At 38.5% G+C, this 23148-nt stretch overlaps 2 protein-coding genes across 2 annotated transcripts in view; both read right to left on the bottom strand.

The window, feature by feature from the left end:
* LOC134754172 (multidrug resistance protein homolog 49-like) overlaps positions 1-14935 on the bottom strand; it is a 30473-nt gene extending 15538 nt beyond the window's left edge. Inside the window, exons 1-13 of the mRNA XM_063690302.1 lie at positions 14662-14935; positions 14443-14567; positions 13130-13328; positions 12798-13022; positions 12320-12506; positions 12085-12227; positions 11225-11433; positions 9852-9946; positions 7278-7445; positions 7058-7173; positions 6497-6637; positions 1972-2154; positions 937-1140 (exon numbers count right to left, since the gene is read on the bottom strand). Coding sequence (XP_063546372.1) covers positions 937-1140; positions 1972-2154; positions 6497-6637; positions 7058-7173; positions 7278-7445; positions 9852-9946; positions 11225-11433; positions 12085-12227; positions 12320-12506; positions 12798-13022; positions 13130-13328; positions 14443-14567; positions 14662-14829 — 2163 coding nt within the window. The 5' untranslated portion in view covers positions 14830-14935. The remainder of the gene's footprint in view (positions 1-936; positions 1141-1971; positions 2155-6496; positions 6638-7057; positions 7174-7277; positions 7446-9851; positions 9947-11224; positions 11434-12084; positions 12228-12319; positions 12507-12797; positions 13023-13129; positions 13329-14442; positions 14568-14661) is intronic.
* LOC134755118 (multidrug resistance protein homolog 49-like) lies at positions 14857-22915 on the bottom strand. The gene is made up of 7 exons (XM_063691595.1): positions 22911-22915; positions 18339-18378; positions 17911-18107; positions 17273-17417; positions 15802-15902; positions 14956-15135; positions 14857-14896 (listed from the first exon to the last, which is right to left on the bottom strand). Exons 1-7 carry the CDS (start codon positions 22913-22915, stop codon positions 14857-14859), a joined length of 708 nt encoding a protein of 235 aa, XP_063547665.1.
* Between the last annotated feature and the right edge of the window lie 233 nt (positions 22916-23148).

Below are 23148 nucleotides of genomic sequence, written 5' to 3'. Positions count from 1 at the left end.
TGTAACGGTTGGATAATACGTAAAACCACTCCGTTATGTACAGTCGCCATCAGATATATCAGAGCGGCGAAGGTGTTCACAAATATTTGAACGAAGCCTCTATTATCAAGACGAGTGCATGTTCAGATATTTTTGTGCATCTTGGCCGCTTTGATCTATTTAATGGCGACTGTATAAAGAGAAAGATGGATAGGAAGAAATGGTCGGTATTGCTCAGTAAAAGTTGTACAAAAGGCGAACTTAATACCAGAAGGCATTCTCTACCAGTTAACCTTTGGGTCAAACAAATATTTTTGCGCAATAATAACATTTTCACAGATAAGAAATGTATTCTAACAAAACAGTTTATTTTTATGTTGGCCGTACTCTGAAGTTTTTCGGCGCATCATAGAGGGTTTATGATATGGTTGAAAGTCATAGAATGACAACGATGTAAGATGTAAACAAGAGGAAAAGATTTCGCATTTAGAAATGATTTTATCACAAAACGGCTAAAAAAAGATTGTCAAGGATGCAATAAAAATATTTTGGATACTTACAATAAAACATTTACATCAATAACAATATGGGGTCTACAGTGTCTACAGTATTAGAATCTTTAAAAAAATGTACAGGCTTTTAAATGGTCGTCAACGCGCATGTAACACCTCTGGAGTTGCAGGCGTCCATAGGCTACGGTGACTGCTTACCATCAGGCAAGCCGTATGCTTGTTTGCCACCGTACAATTTGACAATTTCTTTGACTAGGTACTTATATTTATACGCAAATAGAATCTTGTCAGGCTTTAAACTATGTACATTTAAAAATAAGTATTTATAAACATCGATGTCTGAAATCGATTCAAACTCAAAACTATGAGAGCTGGCACGAGATTAATGATAAGGAGATAAGTGTTCGCAACTCTTCGTTAAAACATTTATATTAAAAGAACGTACTATAGGCAAGAACGCCGCGCCAACAAGAGTGAGCTTCCAGTTGAAGCAGACAGCGAGCAGGAAGCCGATGAGGACAGAGCTGATACCCTGCAGGATGAGCCCGAGGCGCAGCCCCGTGGCGCCCTGCACCTCCGCCGTGTCGCCGCTCAGCCGAGCGCAAAGGGCGCCCACCGTATTGCTTTCGCGATCGTAGTACCCTATTTCCTAGTAACCAAATACATATTAACTGTAGAAGAGATGTAATTAGTCTAACAATTCGTGCTGTTAATTGTTCGTGTCTACAATCCGAGTTTGACGGCTGGTGTAAATGGCTTCAAAGGTTGATGTTTGAAAAATCAGTTACCGCAAAATATGCCGTACGGCGCCATCTGCTTCAGCTGTCTATTTTAGGGGCATGATTTTTCTTAGATTGTCATCCTTACTACAATTATAATCAATATCGCTTCACTAGCAAAAAAAATACATTAGGTACTTATATTCGGTTAAATTGACGTCAAGAAACGTGAAGCTAAAGACGATGATGTAAGCAGTTAGATTATTTAGATAGTACAAACATAGGTTTAATAACATAGAAAGGATATACATAAGGTAGAGCGCTGGCGGCCTAGTGGTAAGAGCGTGCGACTTGCAATCCGGAGGTCGCGGGTTCAAACCCCGGCTCGTGCCAATGAGTTTTTCGGAACATACATAAGTACGAAATATCATTTAATATTTTTACCAGTCGCTTTTCGGTAAAGGAAAACATCGTGAGGAAACCGGACTAATCGCAATAAGGCCTAGTTTACCCTCTGGGTTGGAAGGTCAGATATCAGTCGCTTTCGCAAAAACTAGTGCCTTAACCAATTCTTGGGATTAGTTGCCAAGCGGACCCCAGGCTCCCATGACACAACTCATGGGACAACGCGTGCAAGATGATGAGTGTTTTACTTATTAACATAATCTGTCAATCCTACTTGTTCTATTGTAGCAAAGGTGTACGCGTGAAACAAACTTGTATTGTGTATTCCAATAAGGCTTTCAATTAAATATTTGTACCTGCATGAGTAAACTAGAGAAGTACTGGTGGCGTAGTCGAGTAGTCATCCTCAAGCCGGAGTTGGTGAAGGTAACGCTTTGCAGACACATCGTTACGCCCGCCACTGCCGCCACCACCACGAACAGGCCAGAGTATAAATCCGCCATGTAAATCATGTAAGCGGGGTCAGGGGATGCAAAAATCTAAAAAAAAGGTTAATGAAAATAACTTTATTTAGTCATATAATTTTTATTATTCAGTTTGTGTGATTTAACTGCACGTTAGCGTGAGTGCTGGCGTGCAAAGACCTCACTAAGACCAAACATCAAAAACAATGGGACAGTCTGACGGGACGGGTCTAAAACACTCAAAGCTCTTTATACAATGAGTAGACTCTACTACTCTTAGCAAAAGACAATTCTAAATCATAACAGGGGTGTTTACTAGCCATTACGGGGTCAAAGGAATTCTAGCCAAGATGGGACACTCTGACAACACCGATTGTCGTATGTGTGGCGAAGAGGAAGAGACAGTAAACATCTAATGTGTGAATGTCACTCCCTCGCCAGACAAAGAACTTTGGAGCAGGCTATCTAGAACCAAAGGAATTCAAAATGTTATACCTATAGTTATGAGCTCCATCATCCGGCACATGAAGATGGTGGAAAAAGCTCTTGAGTAGTTGACGGATCTTTCCTAGGGGGTAACTGTACAAAAGATCCCTATGGGTCGAAGTGTATCCGCAAGGGTCCCCGAAATCCATAAGGTAAGATAAGATAAGAGTGCTGACTTCCAGGGGGCCTAGTCAAGATGACAACCGTTGATAGAACCCGCCAGTCTCAACTTAAATAATTTATAGAAATAGTCACGTCACTTTTCGTAGCATCCGTCCTCCGGGTCATCCCATCTTGATATTTTTTTTATTTTTGCTCAGCGTTTGTCGATGTATGATTGTCGTCTTGGCGGGGCCCCCGGTTAATGAATAGGAATATGAATAATAGCAGTAATAATTGGCCAAGATGTTGTCTTTATAGAGTTAGAGGGCTTGGAACTCATAGATTTAGATTTAGATATTTATTCTCATAATATAAAATTACAATATAAATTATCTTAATCTACACGAATTTATATTATGATCGTCAGTACATACAATTTAGATTATTTGATAAATTCAAAAATACAATTTAATTACATAATATACATTACATTATCAAATAAATTCAAATTTTTGTCAAAAACAAAAATTCGTGAGTAACTAATTACGAGTATCTCCTAATGATCGTCATGTTCTAAGTAAAAACTAGGTACAAATTATAATACAAAACAATTCATGAAAAACATGTCAGTTTAAAAAAATAATTTACAATGTCGAAAGTCGAGGTCATAAACTCATTCACTGAATAAAGTGGATTTTCCAATAAAAGGTCTCTTAGTTGAGGCTCAAATGTGTCGTCAGATGTTTCTGCACGTAATTCAGCGGGTAGACGCTCGTAGTATGTCGGACCGATTACTCTCGGGTTTTTGCATGAAAGTGCCATGCGTCGCGGCACTGTTCTGAGTCTCCCCGTGGATCTGATTAATCAAGATATTGGGATTTTTGGAATATACCGACCGCCCTGCTATAGGTATATTGACAGATTTTTAACAACTTTAGATAAAATTATGCATTCTATTCGAAATTTTAAAAATATTATATTAATGAGTGATATCAACATTGATATTAAACACGACTCATCGGACCAGAGATGCTCCGACCTACTGAACATGGTTGCCATGCATGGACTTATGCCTAGCCACTATATCCCTACCCGGCAAAACAATTGTCTTGATCACTTAATTATTAAAACTAACCTCCCATTTACTACACTAGTTTATCAAACGAGTCTAACAGACCACTTCTGTGTTATAACGGCCATAACAACACATAATACTCTCTCTTCGACACAGAGTAAGAGATCCCATATTAATTATGAAGCTGCCTCACAGGATCTCTTAACTACTGACTGGATTGGACTTGACTGGACTAATGTTGTTAAATATCTTGGTGTAAATATAGATCAAAATCTAAAATGGAACTACCACATTAATACTCTATGTTCTCGAGTGAGAAAACTAATGTATATATTTAAAAACATTAGGCATCTGAGGGATCCTACTGTTGTCAAAAATGTATATTTTGCACTATGCCAGTCCATTATAGCATACGGCATTGAAGCTTGGGGAGGTGCCAAAAAGTCTCACATGATTGCAATAGAACGAGCTCAAAGAGCAGTTATTAAGGTAGCTACATTTAAAAATTTCAGATACTCAACGACCGCTATATATAGAGAATTTAATGTTCTATCGGTAAGACAATTATATATAAAGTCCATCATTCTAAAACAATACAAAAAAGCACCATCTTCAGCAGTTTCTGAGAGAAAGAGAAACCGAATTTTTATCAATCCACCTAGTAGAACTAGCTTTGCCCATGACTTTGCCTTTTTCCTTGGCCCATTTCTGTACAACAAGATCTCGAAAAATGTTAACTTAACCCAGCTAACAGTGAATCGATGTAAAGCGGCCGTTACATCTTTTTTGAAACTATACGACTACGATGGCACCGAAAAACTCCTAAAAATCACTGTCTAATCTTAACTAAATACAATTAATAAAAAATGTTAACTAACTTAATAAAACCTGGACTTTTAAATTACCCTCCACTTAAAATGAATCATCAGTCACGCAATGCTTGATAATCTTGATATCTATTTTTTTCTATGCTTCTCATGATCTTTAGAATCTCACTAGTGATAACAACTACACACACAAACACACGCACACATACAACACACACGCGCGCACACACACACACACACACACACACACACACACACACTCACACACACACACACACACACACACACACACACACACACACACACACACACACATATATATACACACACGCGCGCGCACATACACAAACACTTATTTCCAATACTATTTGCTTTGTTTTTTTCTTGTTACAACCTGTTTTATTTTTTTCATTTATATATATATATATATATATATATATATATATCTCTAGTACTGCGCAAATACATGTATACCTACTGCTCGATAAGAGTAAATGTGATCCGGGAGAGGTGGTGCTTCCTGCCGACAGTTTTTACTAGTACGGAGGAATCGTTTCTTGCTCTTATGAACAACATGATGTAAACTTAAATTGTACTTAATTTGCCCGTGACCTCAACACGTTTAAAAAGTGGTAAGTTTTTTCTTACGAACATTAGTATTTCGAACATGTATAGTGAGAATTGCGTCATGATGCGATTTTTCTTAAATAGTTCCTTACAGGGGTGAAATTGTTTTACTCCTGCCAGATTGGAATTGCCCCAGATTACCGTATCATATGACATCAGTGAGTGAAAATGTGAGAAATATAGGGCCTTCAGTGACTTCTTCGATATCAATGGTTGAAGTTTTTTTATCGCAAAAATAGCACTACTCAACCTATTACATAGTCCGTCAACATGGCACTTCCAATGCAAATTTGAGTCAAGCATAAAACCTAGGAATTTGATCTCATTACATAGGCATAGGCCCGTCAGCAATACACGGCGGCACTACAGCGTTACGTCCTGAAAATATCATAGTATTCGATTTGGCGATGTTCAAGAGGAGCCCATTAGACGAAAACCACGTCTGCAGTTGATCACTTGCTTCGTGAATTTTGTCAGCGAGTTGCGTGTGAGTTTTTGCATTGACGACAACCGTTGTATCATTTGCATATAGGATAGAAGAGCCACTCGTGATTGCCGACGGGAGGTCATTTATAAATAATAAAAATAACGTGTTGCCAGTTGCCGACCCTTGAGGGATGCCCAAATTGACATAACCAGTATCCGAACACTGATTTAAACTTTCACGATTTTTACTCATTATTATTTATCTCCACGGGACTTAATCGCGTAACATAGTTTTAAACCAAGATCAAGTGCGGGTAGTTCGAAAAACTCGCGCGCCTAGAAGATGTTGATGTCAACTTTAGCCAGTCTTCTCCGAGACCACGGGGACAACGCCGTCCTCGAAACGTCGGAGGTAATTTTAAAACTATGTTACGCGATTAAGTCCCGTGGAGATAAATAATAATCAGTATCCGAAGTCACTGTTTTGCCACTTATGGACATTTTGACCACCTGTTTACGGTCAGACATGAATGATGCAAACAAACTTAGGGCGGAGTCAGTTATGCCGTACATACCTAGCTTGTTTAAAAGCAATTTATGATCTATCACATCAAAGGCTTTAGAGAGATCGCACAGTATGCCCGCCATTTTGTACCTTTCATCTAAGCCAGTCATTATACAGTCTACCATTTTATGTGTCGCCATGGTCTTAGATCTTTTCTGCCTGTAGGCGTACGGGTCGTCAGTAAGCAGATTATTAGTTTCCAAGTGGGCCATCAGGGAGGATGATATAAGATCTATGTAATAACTTTTTTAGCTGTTACTTATTTAACTCGCGTGTTAGTCTTGGCAACACATTAAATAGAATATTTACCGCGGAAGTAAAACCGAAAAGTACAGAAAACGCCGGGAAGCAGGCCCCCTGGATGGTAGCGGCGATGGCTCCGATGGTAAGGAGAGGCCATTCGGGTGCGTTCAGCTTCAGTAAGTCCCAGCCACTCACGGGTTTCACTTCCTGTCACAAAAGCATCACAAATTACTTTATATCTAAGTCATAAGCATGGACGAAGAAAACAAGAAGACTGACAATGTCTACACAAAATCGCGTTCCTGGACTCCAATACCTATTCAGCGCCATCTATTGAACGGAAGTTATTATAACCAGAGCTCTAAGCGCCGGGAACTGAGACCTGCTTCAAAATAACTCAACTTCAGTTCATGATGGTGGTGCGAATCCCGAACCTGAAACTAAACTGCTATGTGTAAATGGATGGAACCGAGACCTGCTGCGCTAGTGACGCCATCGATATATGGCAATAACCTAAATGTTGGAGGAACACAATTTTGCATAGACATTGTGAGTCTATGTTTTTTTCATCCATGATTTTAAGTAATCAACTGAACTTTAAATTTAGGTTCTAAATGAAGGAGTTACTTCTTGGTCATCCTGTGTTTCTTCTATTTCACCGCCGTATCTATGCGAAAAGTGTTGCAACCCATTAGATACTACTGAGCTAATGGAGCTGCGAGGAGTCATCCAGTCGCAAGGTTCTGTAATCGAGTATAAAAAGGGTATAAAAATATACAATCCTTAATAAATATTTTATCATCTAGATAATCTCGAATGACACTTACACGTAATTACGGTTACCTACCTTTTCTACTAGAATACTGCCTGACTATTATTTTGGTAGATCGCCTTTTAATTTCATGCCGGATTTCATTCTCCGGTTCCTCAGAGTTGCTTTTTCCTTCTTCTGGTAAAGATTCTGTTACAACTTCTTTTACATCTTTATCAGCTGTGACTAGCTTATAATAAAATCCTGAATTGAAAGAACGTATTTTAATATTAAATTATAGGACACCGCAAATATTTTTTCCCCTCACTAGCTCGGAAAGCCGTCTTTAAAACAAGCGGGGAAAAACGCATTTTATCCACTAATGGGGAAAGTAATTTGACCTTCTGGAGCGTGTTTAAGTAGCTTTTGACAGATAACAAAACGCAAAACGCTCATAATAATAGTTCGTTCGATATTAATTAAATACCAAATTTAGCTTTATAATGATTTTAAGTCATAAACCTTAAATTCCATAAGAAACATTCGTTTTTTTAAATGATGTTGAATGTAATTCTGAACGCACAAGTTGAGTCGATGCAATTTCAAAACGCATGTCAACATTTTCAACAAAAAATTTCTCACCGACTCCGACACGTAAAAATACACAACTTCCTGTTATAATATCGTATTATCGTAAAACATTAGTGATTCCAGTGATGAAGATGATCTAACGCCTGTGGATGTTGCACTTTCCTCGCTATAGTGAGGTGAAAAGTTTTGTATTACACACGGGTGCAAATGTATTTTACTTCTCGTGTGTTAAAAAACTCGCTACGCTCAGGATTCTATTTTAGAACCACTCGCTTCGCACGTGGTTCAACTATAGAATCCTTTCGCTTGCTCGTGTTTCAATTCCACACTCGCGGGTAAAATACAACTTTGCACCCCTGTATAACAAATAACTATTTTAACAACTTGCTCGTTTGCATTCATCGCATCACAAATTTATCGTATACTAGCGACCCGCCCGGCTTCGCACCGGTAGTTCAACTAATTTACACAAAACCTTTACAAATTATACATAGTATAAACCTTCCTCTTGAATCACTCTATATATTATAGAAAACAACGGGTTGTACTCCGGGAGTGCCGGCAGAAGTGAAAACTTGAATATTGTATTTTACCACATAAATGATAGTACTTTTATACTGATAATTAAAGCAATTCGTGCAAAATTATTCCAAAATATCAATCACTTCAACAATATTCATTTATTGCGCTATCGTACACAAACATAACAATTTATATTACATTAAAAAAATTACACTTGGCTGAGCTTCTGCGCAAAAAATGCGCCAGCTCGTAGGTCCTCCTAAGGGATTTTTTTAGGAACTGCGGGTCAAAAATTTTGTTTTTACCTCTAGTATACATGTACCAAACGGGTAACCTGTACATCGAATTGCAGTTGCAGTTTACACTATATTTTCCACCACCTTGAACGTTTTGTAGACTAGACTATTGTCCCAAATTGGGGTTTCATATTTATTCCGACCAGAATTAGGAGCTCTTCAAACATACCTATTTTTATTAAAATCTGACTCATAAATAAAAAAAGGACCATTCATAAAACTAAGAAATATCACGTCACATGTTTCTTTGTTATGATAATTTTATCTAACCTGAGGCTTTTTTTTCTATTCAACGTAGCCGGAGAGCGGTAAATTTGTTTTTCATCACACTTGCTCGAAAAGATCTTATTTATAAAGGTGTACTGAAGGGAAAAGGCCTATATTGTTCCCGCGGGAGTAATAGCTTTCTTTTTTAATTAGGTATGTCACTAATTCATTAGAACCAAGTAAGTTATAAGTAAAATATTTTGTTTAAAGTCAAGGTATAAGGTATAAGGGAGTTTTACTTTTAAGATACTCACGACTATAATTGGATTAATTTAACAGCCGTTATCTTGTATGTTTTTATACAACAATGTTTTCTTGTATGTCCATGTTATGTTATGTTTTTTTACTCTTCTGTACCTCGAAATGTTAATTAGATTGCAGGTTGTAGAAGGATCAAGGAGTTAATCCCAATAACAGGGAATAAGCAAAGCAAAGCTTAGTGGTGGTAGCGAGCGAACGAGTTATAATCGAAGAATAAATTCGTAAGAAAAGAACTGGGTATAGCGTGGTATGTGGTATGCATAGCTATAGCGTAGCGGGCCGCGCGGACCGCGCCGCGCGAGCAGAGGCCGGCGAGGAGCGCAAATAGCGTGCGCGTCTGTGTGCGTGCACCACACACACTGGGATAGTCCCTCGCTACGCGGTACCGCCCCCGTCAGCGCGACGGCGATATTCACCTTGAAATCTCAAAATTGAAAACGGGCTCACCTTCTGTTGGCTCTTAAAGATCTAAGCATACATATGTAGGGACATACGGACAGACAGCGGGAAGCGACTTTGTTTTATACTATGTAGCGATGTACAAGTTATCGGTTACATTTTTTAATGCAGTTTGACTCATGTAAACCGCTGACCTTCGAAAAAATAGTGAAAAAACAGTGAAATAAACAATAGACGAAACTGAAAACTCATGAAAGGGATATGAAAACAAAGGGAATTTAAAAACATACCACTTACTAATTTAAACATGTACCTACAATTTTTGTCAACGTACCCTTAGATTTAATAAGTTGTTCATGTGTGCCCGACTCTACTATAGCACCCTGGTCCATGCATATTATACGATCAGCATTGACAATCGTTGATAACCTGTGAAAATCATATATAGTCAAGATTTAAAATACCAACACGGACAAAGCGCCAAAAATATGTATATATTCACGAACTATATTGCCTAGACATTAAGATAGTGCATAGATATTAGACCCTTTATCAATATCGATATTTTACGCCTTGACTGTACATAATATATGTAGCGGCACTTACGCATAAGAAAACGGCATATTTTTATAGCTCGGGTCTGCCGCAGATATTATTAATATTATTAACTTTTTTCTATTATCTAAAGATTTTTATATCGGATGAGACCTGCGCAGGAGCAATATAAATTAAATTTCAAAATCGCTTCTTAGTAATTAAATATCATGCTGGTTCATAGGACATACTCGTAAATTACAAGACTAGGTACCGTAAAATGGGGTGAGTAGGAGCAAAACTGACATTCAAACCTCGATAACATTTTATTTTTACATATGCAAACTGAATGGCGTGTATAATAAGTGTTCCGGACGTTTTTTTTTAATGATTTATTTGTGTATTTTAGTTTTTATTCTATTTTGGGTAGTTCCATTTCATAACTTTGACGATAAACAGGAAAAACCACATCACCCTCCTAGTAGTAGTTCCTCGTAATTGGGGTGAGATGGGTTTTCATACAAAGATGATTTTGGAAGATTGTTGGATCGATATTTTTTTCTATTATGAGTATTACTTATAGCCAAATTTTAAATTGGAATACTTACATTATTTTTGTAGTAGTAGCCCTAAAAACCCATCTCACCCCCCTTTCAAAATTTTCTCTCCCCATTCATAACCCAACTCTCCCCGCGAAACCTACTCACCCCATTTTACGGTATATACTAATATTACTAATACATGTGTTGCAGTATTATAATTACGTATTTTTTGTTAATAGCTAATACCTACTCCACTGATAAAACGACGAACATTTATAAAAAAACAAAAAACCGTCCAAGTGCGAGTCGGACTCGCGAACCGAGGGTTCCGTACTTTTTACACGACTGCCCAAAAAAAGGAGTGTATTGTTAGTATTTGTTGTTATAGCGGCAACGGAAATACATCATCTGTAAAAATTTCAACTATCTCTTTGGTATTCACGCCCCCCCGCCCGCTCTTCCCTCAGTCCCCTTAGACGTCATGCCTTCATTATGACAAGCTTTTAGGGCTAATAACCAGTTGTATGGAGTGAGCACTCTAAGCTTACTTATTTCTCTATGGTATGTATGGATGGACTGAGTATTGTAAGCTGACAATGACATCTGTGAAAGTGCTTAAGGTGCATGAAACCTGTGAGAGACGGTGAGAGTGGTCCTGCCAACGCTGGCGTGGTCCAGGGCCGCCTGCACCTGCCGCTCGGACTGCGGGTCCAGCGCAGACGTCGCCTCGTCCAGCAGCAGCACGCTCGGTTTGCGCAGTAGCGAGCGCGCGATGGCGATGCGCTGCTTTTGCCCACCAGACAGCGAAGCGCCGCGCTCTCCGATCATCGTATCATAACCCTGGAATGATGAATTGTTTACTAATATCAATATTTAGTTCCTTTAAATATAGATACAATAAAGTAATTGAAAATAATCAAAGTAAAACTATGCACAAAGTACCTATCTAAAATGTTTATAAATAATCATTAATTTATAATTAGATTGTAAAAAAAAAGGAACCAATAATATTTTAATCACTTCCATGATAGGAGTAGGTAACTATTGAGTAAGTTATGATTAAGTAGTTAAGTATTTGACAATAATCGATTTTATGGAATTACTTAACGATTAATTAATGTTTAATGCACTTATTTTATCCTTTTCTAAATCTTCATAATCAATTTATTTGTAATTTGTTGCCTTAATTTTCTTTTTATGTTTTTGTGGGAATAAATGGCTTTATTATTATTATTAAAATAGTAACGTACGATAATTGGAGTCATCTTTTATTATTTAAATAATCTCAATTTCAATAAGAAACTAAACATATGGGGCCGCCTCTAAAATGTGACGGCGGGACAAAGGTCCACAGAGAGATGACCACTGGCATGGAGGTCCTTTCTTGTGAAATAATAATGTACTTAATACATGTTTCAAAGAGTACATTGGTGTAGATACTTGTGTAAAAATTCGTTATACCAATTTGAATTAAATCTTGTACCTACTTACATTAGGTAGTCGACTTATGAAGTCATGAGCATATGCCATTGTTGCTACTTTAATAATTTCTTTATCAGTCGCTTCCGGATGCCCAATGGCTATGTTGTCGCGAATTGTACCTCGAAACAGCACAGGTTCTTGGCCGACCACACCTAAAAAATTATAACAAGTAATTATAATATGGTCCGACACATGCATTAAGTTTTGACAAAATCATATCTTTTAGAGATAATGATTAACTGACCTAAAGAAGACCTCAAGTAGCCAACATTTAAGGATTTCACATCGTGGTTATCAATTCTAACCACGCCAGAGGCCGGGTCATACAATCTCTGCAAGAGTTGTAGTATCGTAGATTTTCCGCATCCGGATGACCCCACCAAAACTACGCTTTCCCCAGGGTTTACGTGAAGAGAAAATCCTTTTAAGACCTGTTAATAGAATATGTATTTATACGGCTATACTTTTATACTTTGATAGAAACATTCTTATTTTTAAAAACTCCATTTGAAACATTGTAGGTATATAAGTTATTTTTTTTTTGAAACCATAATTTGGAATTTAGTTAGATCAAGACAAGTCTGCAACGATTTTGATAACACACGCAGTACTAGTGTTATTTAAAACGTCAAACTTCTATGACATTATGACGTATAAATAACACTTGCACTGCGTCTATCAAAATCGTCGTCTAACCCTATTTAATTTAGCGCAATACTCACTTTAACGTCTGGTCTTGAAGGATAACTGAATGTTACATTCTCCAGGGTTATAGCACCAGCCAATTTACCGGCTTTAAGTCCCTTAGGGCTCATACTATCAATCTTTGGCATGCGGTCCAGTATACTGAATACTCCGGCAGCAGCAGCGCGCGCCGCTGCAAAAGCCTCCGCATGAGGAACTATGAACGTTATAGACTGAGTTGCCATGTAGGCGCCAAACATTATCTGTAACAAATCGTCAGCAAATTATGCGTATTTTCCCATATGTAGAAATCAATACGCAGTCCAGATTATAAATCGGCGAGTAACTAGGTACGTAGTAAGTAACAAACAGTAAATATTTTGCCCATGACGTATCGGTTCGTGTCCAAGTGTGCGTTATCCATATCCTGAATGACGAGGCGAGTGCCGTAGGAGAGGCCGATGGCGTTGAGCGTGTACGTGAGCACCCAGTTGAAGCCGGTGCCCAGTCCCGTGTATAGCCCGCGCTTGCGACCGTACCGCTCCGCGGGCGCCAAAAACTTTTTGTACCTGCAAACGTATTTAGCAAACCTTTTTTATTTAATTATTAAAAACTGCAACTTAATTTTTTTTTATTAAGTATACAAATAACTGCACACTGTCGAGAAAGAACAAAATAACGAAAGCCATGCATGATAATACAATAAAACATGCTCACTGATAAGAGTACCAGGGTGCGTAGCCAAGATGCCAATCGTTAACGCTCCGTGGCGAATGTCCTGTCGCATTAATTGAGGAGTGATAGAGAGATATAACTACGCTACGCTACGGAGCGTGAACGATTGGCATCTTGTCTAAGCACCCAGTTAAATAACAATAGGTATTTAATCTTAAACAAAAACAACGAAGATAATGGACAACGTCGTAAATAAAATGTGTGCTTAATCTTTTCTTTCGTAGACATAAAACCTATACACAACATTTACTCACAGAATACATACAAAATTACAATCTTTTCATTAGTTTCTATTTATTCAACCTACAGGGGGAAATTTTAATCACCAGCCATACTCTGCGTAGTGACTTTATAGGTCATACTGAACAACTTTTATTACAGAACTATGGGACCGCGAAATCGCGAAAAAAAAATTGGCTGTTTCATACATTCCGGCTGCAGTGATGCCGCTGATTTCTATGGGCCTGCCAATAGTTATTTGTGCAACAAGAGAGGAAAGTTGGTTTTTCTTGCGAGTGTTGATTTTGAGTCCCGAGTAAGCGAAAGATTCTAAGTTAGAATCTTGAGCGTAGCGAGGGACTCAAAAACACGAGATGTAAAATAACTTTGCTCTCGTGTGACATTTTGACCTCAGTAGTGAGAACATATTAAAGGTTAAAATGGATTTCGAATTTGTAATAGACCCCGAAGTATGGACTGGCAGTTCATGGCCTTCACTAAATTATAAAGCTACTTTGTTTCACTCCCTGGAGTGACGAAAGTCACTATGCAGAGTATGGCTGGTGGTTAAAATTACACCCTGTATAAACGATGTTCGTACAACTAATTATGTTTTGTAATGCTATTAATTGTATTATGATTTGTAATGATTAATTGTTGTAATGACTTGTAAATGTAAATATTTACCAATAAAAATCATATCATATCATATCATAAGTATGTCAAAACCTGTCAATTTCCTTGCTTTCACCGGCAAATGCCACGATTGTTTTGAAAGATTTAAACATTTCTTCTGCATGTTTTCCAGCTTTACTGTACGACATCATCTCACGTACTGAAGATGTGGATTGATACTAAAATTGATAAACATCCATTTAGATATATGAAGTAAAATCGATAGAATAAATTACAACCATATTGAAAAATACAAAGTTAGTAGATATTTACATTGGATAATATTATGGACGCCGCTAGCGAAAACGGGAGCACCGTCAGACACGCAAGAGTAAGTTCCCAACCGAGAGGAAACGACTGGCAAATACTAATGATCGCGGTGCCCAGCAAGTTAGAGACCACCGCCAGCTTCTCGCCCATGCCCTCCTTTAACTTCATCATGTCTCTGTAAAGAAAACGGGAGCACCGTCAGACACGCAAGAGTAAGTTTCCAACCGAGAGGAAACGACTGGCAGATGATAATGATCGCGATGCCCAGCAAGTTGGAGACCACCGCCAGCTTCTCGCCCATGCCCTCCTTTAACTTCATCATGTCTCTGTAAAGAAAACGGGAGCACCGTCAGACACGCAAGAGTAAGTTCCCAACCGAGAGGAAACGACTGGCAAATGCTAATGATCGGGGTGCCTAGCAAGTTGGAGACCACCGCCAGCTTCTCGCCCATGCCCTTCTTTAACTTCATCATGTCTCTGTAAAGAAAACACGAGCACCGTCAGACACGCAAGAGTAAGTTCCCAACCGAGAGGAAACGACTGGCCGATGATAATGATCGCGGTGCCCAGCAAGTTTGAGTCTAAAAATCAAATGGATTGATTGCGCCCGCTCTGCGCCGCGCCGATTCGCCATCGCGTCAAGATCGCTCACCTAGGACACTTCCATATGCCACAACGGTTTGTTTCTTCCGCGACGTGTCTCGCCGCGCCACACCGCTCGACGTTTGCGTGGTGTAAACCGCGCCGCATCGCCCCGCTTCGCGTTCGCAACGAGATCGCCCACGTAGGACACTTCTATAGGTGTCAAAGAATTGATTCACCCTCACCGCGTCGCTTCGCTTCGCGTTTGCGTGTTGTTCGCCTACGTATTAGGCTGCGTTAGCAACGCTGGATTGTACCTACAATACAAAACGGGGGTGTCCGCGTGCGTGCGCCCGCTCCGTGCATCCACGCCAGCGCCAGCTAACGGACGCCCTTATTCCGGAATTCAATCCCTAATAAGGGACTGAAATGCGAGCTGCAATTTAGGACGAGAGAACTAGGGAGAGTCTTGTCGTGGGAGTCAAATTAGCCAACAAAGTAGAGGGTAAACCTGGATTTTTTCAAATAAAACTATATACAATAGCAGAAAAGTAAACTTACTCAGACATTTTAGAAGCAAGATTGAACTCGCAATCAGTATCGAACCATTCCATATCTTGACCGAGTACAGCAATAAGAAATTTTTTTCTAACTCTTGTGATCTGAAAAAATTAAACTTACGCTTTACCTATTGTTTTTGATTTGAAGTATAATATCAGATGCGTAGCTAGGCGTGGGCGAATTGGGCCTTCGCCCACGGCCTCGCATCGCACTTAGGGAGGCCTCGCAAAGCCAACCTTTTATTACCTTGGGAAAACATATTGAAAAGGGCCTCGCAGATGTGGTTTTTGCCCACGGCAAGATTGGTTCACGCTACGCCACTGTTTAAAATATTTATGACAGTGAGGCGTGCCATACCATAGTTACAAATTTCGTCGTCGAATTAGTTATAATTAGGACGTGTAGCGTACAACGTTTTACAGTACATATGGCCCTTAAATTTTTCGACGTAGTTACGTAATGTGCTTATTATAGCACCGGTGTCGTACTTAATGTAGCAACAAATGTACCTACTGTAAAATAAATTACATTACAACATGTCAGACGAGATTCTCTGTTGAGTGGTTTCAAGGTGTCATTAATGGCCCTCACTTAATCTCTCAAATAGTCGACGTATTATATCCACCATCCTTATCTTTGTTTGTGTTGCTTACATATCTAGTCTATACGAGACACTTCAATGGCATTCTATCTACTCGAGTAATGACTTAAAGTAATGTTTAATCAGGAATTAGACTGGAAAGTCTTGTTAAATAATAGTTATTTCTTTGTAATACAAGTGTAGAAAGTAACCTATTCCAATCAAGTGTCGAGCAATGCAAGTGTTTTACAACGACACAGATTTGTCTTTGTTGCACGAAAAACACTTGCCAGGCCACTGGCCTATTTAATAAAGCTACAAGTTACAATTTACAAGCGAAACTCTCTTTCTAACCCTATGTATTACAAAGAGACTTCCGCTTGTACGGTTCATGAGATACAGCCTGGTGACAGACAGCCGGACAGACAGAGAGACGGACAGAGGAGTCTTAGTAAAATGTAGCAGTTGTTCAGTGACATAATGTCAATATAAGTTATCTAACATTTGACAACTGCCAGTAGGGGCCTATTGCATAATAAAATGCAAGCTATTACTAATTAGTGACTACATACACAACCACAGGGCTACTTGCACCATACCACTAACCCGGAGTCCTAAGCGGTTAAACCGTTAACCCAGTGTCAAATTGTACTGGTAACCATGGTAACTCCAGGTTTAATCGGTTAACCCGGGTTAGTGGAATGGTGCAAGTGGCTCTTATAGTGTTAGCTTGTATTTATTATGCAATAGGATAGGCCCCAGGTTGTACGTACGAAGATGGCGTCCCATGAAAGCTCACATTTTGCCGATGCTGTGCGTTGTCGTCGCTTGTTTCCCTCAAATCAAATCCCACACCACGCTTTTAGAACATACAAAATGCGTAAAACTAACCTGTCTTAAAGCACTCCAATTGATGAGAGCTACCGACGCTATACAAAATAGTATTGAGATAATTATAGTTATGACCATTCCTATGCAAATTGCTTCGGCATCTTGGATAAGGGCTTGCATATTTTCTTCATATGATGCATTTACGCTGAAAAGCGAGAATTATTTTACTTTTATAATTACAAAACTTTGGGACTTAGTGGCATGAAACGTAATCTGAGGGTCTATTCGACTCGAAAGTGCTACTGCTTGCTACAATTCGCATAAATACAACAGAGTTTTACACATGACATAACTCAACAGACACTCAGAAATGGTAATAACTAAATAGTTCAAAATCAAGCGCGCCAGTTGAGACGCAGAAGCGATGTCTACAAAAATCCAGTAAATCATGACATCATCACAGTCAATATACGACAATGTCAGTACTTTTTGTACCGAAACTAACTGAAATAGCAAGACAAGTTCGTAAGTTTCCGTGAAAATACGATGGAAAATAATTATGCACTACATCTGTAGCTACTTCCTACGTCTTCCTGCGACCAAAAACGTTAATGCGACGTCCGAAACTTTAGGGAAAAATATAATTAAACATATGTAAGTTTATTCAACACTCGTTTAAATCTTAGCATTTAGCTCACAGTCGTTTTCCGCCGCCGAAGAGCTGTGTGAGGGGCAAGTAGCTGGACAGGCGGTCCGTCAGCACCGTGCGCTCAACGAAAGAGGTGCTGATCTCGCCAAACTGCACCAGGTTGTAGCACACGCCGCCACCGCTCAGCAATCCCAGCAACACGCCCATCAGCGTGGCGCCGATCTCCAGCCAGCTCGCGTATCGGAACTAATCAACATAATACCTACAGCTAAAATAATACCACGATAACGTCGTTTTGGCTAGGGTCTACACCGGGTCTGGTAGGGTAAATATAAGACACGGGTAAAAATAAGACTAAGTTTATATAAACACTTAAACAATGCTAAGATTTAAACACTTTAACACTTAAAACTTTTTATATTTCATTCATATTGCATTTAAAAAGAAGTCTACACAGAAGGCTTCTGTTATACTTACAATTTGGAAGTACGAAACTCTGTTAGGTAATTCACCTTCCCTGAAATAAGAGTGCAAATGTAGATTTTGAACTTGATACCTATGTGCAACAGAAAATCTCTATGTCATGGAATTTAATGTATCAAGCAAAATATAAACAAAATTAAGTTAACAAAACTTGAATGGAGTAGGTACGTGTGGTAATTCAATGCCGTTGGTATTAGTATGGTATGGTAGTTCGGAGAGTCGGTGGCCGTTGGGGCAGAGAAGTGGTAGAGTGGCGGCCACGGAAAGGACAGCGCAGCGTCGGACGACCACTAACTAGATGGACGTATGATCTCGTACGGGTCGCTGGGAGTCGGTGGCTGCAGTGTGCTACTGCTATACCCTGTTTTTTTAAGATTAGAATTTTTCTAACCTCAAAAGTAGTGGTGATTAACTGTTTCTTCCAAAATGCTGGGGTTCCTATGATATCTAATATTACGGTACAATAAATATGTAAACGAAACAACATTCAGTGCAATTACTCAATTTTAATTATGGAAGAAAATAATTATCACTACTTTTGAGGTTATACAAATTCTAATCTGAAAAAAAAACCGGCCAAGTGCTAGTCGGAGTTGCCCACCGAGGGTTCCGTACAATTTTCCCTTTTTTTTAAATTTTTAGATTTCAGGTTTTTCCCTGTACTTGTAGTGTAAGACGATATTACTTTGCCAAATTTCATAGTTCTAGGTTAACGGGAAGTACCCTATAAATTTTGATTCTCGAGTGTCGAAAAAAAAATACGTTTTTTGCGGCATAAACGGCCGTATATTATTTTTACGTTAACTTAGAAGTTTGATTTTTTCACAGCTTCAAAGGACTGTAGACCTAAGTATATATGGTTCTAATTTCAACTCGATACCTCCACGCGTTCCCGAGATAAAGGGTCTTGACAGATAGATGGACGGACGGACGGACAACAAAGTGATTGTTGGAACTAATATAATTAGAACAATGAGGTTGGCATGTGCCTAATACATCTACATGGAGTTCGTATATATGTCCCAGTATAAACTCTGGTTATTAAGTGTTCTAGACAGATGTCACTTCTCTTGTAATCGTTTGCCTGTGCGGATGCACAATATATTTTGGATTCTTTAATATGGTATTTCATTGAGTAGTCCACGGAATATCCAACAGTGATCCTATAAGGGTTCCGTTATTTTCTATTGAGGTACGGAACCCTAAAAACAGGGTATAGAGATCGCTCCCTGTGGTGGTCTATGAACGAGGCCTATATCCAGCGGAGGACGTCCGTGGCTGATAGGTAGGTAGGAGGATATGGAGGGTATTGTAAGGAAAACACTCTCACGGCACGGCTACGACAACGTGCCGCGGCAGGAGCGGCGATCGGCGGCCATAGGTTGGAGAGAAACACAGCGACCCGACCCGCGGCGGATTACGTTAAAACGCTTGATAAAACTTTCAATCAATTATATTTTTTGTTTTTAGGAAAATACAAAGAATGGCTATAATTTTAAGTACGTGACAATTACACATCATAATTATATCGCAGTGGCTAGATATGTTAAGAGGGGGTTATGTATAGAGGATAGCCGGAGCCGCGGTAAAAACAAATTCACTAAAATAAGTATATAAAATATAATTTTAAACCACAAGTTTAAGGTGTATTTTTTTGCCTGGTATCACACCAAATTTTAACTAAATTGGTTCAGCGGTTTAATCGTGAAAAGGAACAAAAAATTTTTTTTTAAATATATTTTGTATGTTTTTATTTCGGAATGGTGGCAATATGATACCATAAATAAATACGACATCGGCGATTCATAGGAAAAAGATACCAGACAAGGCACGTAGGCGGATCCACGAAAATCATATTTAAGTATATGTAGGTGTTCTTATACTTATAGGCATTACGGATTTTACATTCCTATCAAGAAAAGTCAGTAAGTACCTGCTACTTTCTTATGAGTACTAATCTTGTATAGTGTGTTCTGTGTGTTACAGAAAAATGCGTAAGGCAAGTTAGGCATGTAGGCAGATCCACGAAAATCATAATTACTTAAGTATGTTCTTATGCTTAATTGCTTATAGACATGACGGGTTTTATATTCCTATCAAGAAAAGTCAGTTAGTACTTTCTTATAAATTCGGAATTGCAATTAAATTAAAAGAAGATAAATAATGATATAATTAAAAAATATTGTTATTCGCTATATCTAAGTATACCGATCACTGGCAGGCAATTTTTTTTAAAGTATGTAGCATATAATTTACATAACAAGACAAAAAAGCATTTTTTAACTTGTTGGATATTTAAAAAAAATAAGCGATTCAATAGAATGTACGAACGTTCTTAGAAATGTAAAAATTACACTACCTCCTTCATTAATCGGGTAAAAATCAGTATAGCAAGCCAGATTCATTTTACCCTTTCGCATAATGTGGGCCGTTAAAGTCGCTAGTTTGAACCTCGTACGTGCCATATAGCATAGGTAGGGTCAGGTGGCGTAAATATAACACAGCCGGTAAAAATAAGACTAAATTTTTAACACTCAAAAACTTATTCATTTAAAAAGAAGCCTTGTGTGTAGACTTCTTTTTAAATGGAATAGGAATGAAATATAATAAGTTTTTGAGTGTTAAAAACTCAGTCTTATTTTTACCCGTGTCTTATATTTACCACCTGACCGTAATAAAAAAAAACCATTTAAAATAAAAACACAAAAAAACTGGTTGAAACTTGCGACCAGGATCCTTATATCAAAGACAAACAACAAGTTAAAGGCTTTTGTTTACTGGAATAATGAAATTAGTTCACACTGTAAGCATACAGAACTCTATAAAGAGTACATATCAATATCAAGCATTATCAATTTATCATATTTATACAGGTGTATTTGTTGTTAGTGTTATCCGTTTACTTAATTAAAATCTCATTTTTCATAGATTTGTTTCAGATTTTTATACCTATAAGGTGTATTCGTGTTGTTCCGAATTTTCCGAATTCATAGAAAAAATAAGTAAGCTAAGAGTGCTCACTCCATATATGAGTTTTAATACTTAATAATAAGTTGTATGGGAGGTTTGGTAAGTGCAACGTATTATTAATAAATTTGAAAGTCGCTTAATACTTATTAATCTTAAAAGCGCTGGTAGCGTTAAGGGCGTGCGACCTGCAATCCGGAGGTCGCGGGTTCAAGGTTTTTCGAAACTTATGTACGAAATATCATTTGATATTTATCAGTCGCTTTTCGGTCAAGAAAAACATTGTGAGGAAACCGGACTAATCCCAAAAATGCCTAGTTTCCCCTCTGGGTTGGAAGGTCAGATGGTATAGTCGTTTTCGTACAAACTATATAGTGCCAGCGTCAATTCCTGGGATTAGTTGCCAAGCGGACCCCAGGCTCCTATGAGCAGTGGCAAAATGCCGGGACAACGCGAGGAAGATGATGATGACTTAATCTTAAATCTTAATAGAAATGTTTTCGCAAAACTCGCTTAAAATGTATTATAAATAGGTTTTTATCTACCTTATGTATGGAGTGAGCACTTATGCTTACTTATTTCTCGGATTTTTACTTATACTGTCGGATCAGAATCAAATTTACGTTATAGGCACGTAATTTTATTACTTACGAGTAAGTATTCGGAATTACCTGAATATACCTTTTACGGTAACGTTTAAAGAGACCTATTCATAAAAAAGTTACTTAAAAATGCATAGCATATTATCTGAGTACAGGTCTAAATCAGACGAAGACTCTAATCTCATGTGAATATCGGAAGGACTTTCTGAACTTACTTTTGTTCCGGTTTTTCCGCACCCATTTTCGTGACGTATTTGAACAGATGTTCTTTGGTAAGACAGAGCAGAGCACGAGCGTCGCAAGGCTGCAGTGGTGCGACTTCCACGGGGCGGGGGCTCGCAGCCACTACTCGTCAAGTGTCGCGCTTCGTTTTATTTATACACACCTACCGTGCAACATGCATGTTTACACATCATACTTCGTTTACAGGAGTACAGGAGGAGGAAAAGTACAGGAGTCTCGGCTTCGTATGTTTATGCTATTTGGGGTTAAGACGCTTGGCCCGTGGCGTCCTAACGCTCTCCAGATTATCAAATAGCTTACTAAAAGACTGGTTGACTTCATATGATGACCCAAGAGCAGGTAGCTTCCTAGCGCAATGTATTAGTACCGTAAAATGGGGTGAGTAGGCGCAAAAGTGACATTCAAACCTCGATAACATTTTAATTTTACATATGCAAACTGAATGGTGTATGTAATAAGTTTGTATTTTAGTTTTTATTTTATTTTGGGTAGTTCCATTTCATAACTTTGACGATAAACAGGAAATTCCACCTCACCCTGTAGTCCCTCGTAATTGGGGTGAGATGGGTTTTCATACAAAGGTGATTTTGGAAGATTGTTGGATCGATTGTTTTTTATTATGAGTATTACTATAGCTCCATTTTAAATTGGAATACATTATTTTTGTAGCAGTAGCCTTAAAAACCCATCTCACCTTCCTTTTATGCCTTCTCTCCCCATTCATAACCCAACTCTCCCCGCGAACCCTACTCACCCCATTTTACGGTATCCCAATACTGCGGGCAAATGCTGCCAGCATCCTCGGCACAATTCCAAAGGGGCATAAATTTAAATGTAAGTATCTTAGTTTTGTTTAGTATTAGTTTTTTGTTTAAATTTAGTTTTATTTTATAAATAAGTTAGTTTGTATAGGTAGGTTATAGGTTTTCGCAGGCTTGGTTTCCTTATCTCGACGTCATAATATTGCGCCTATTTTGCGTGATGGGTTGTTG

Source organism: Cydia strobilella, chromosome Z (assembly GCF_947568885.1).
Source record: "Cydia strobilella chromosome Z, ilCydStro3.1, whole genome shotgun sequence".
In the NCBI taxonomy this organism is placed as follows: Eukaryota; Metazoa; Arthropoda; class Insecta; order Lepidoptera; family Tortricidae; genus Cydia; species Cydia strobilella.
Note: the sequence above shows the minus strand (reverse complement) of the source record. Positions and strands in the feature narration are given on the sequence as shown.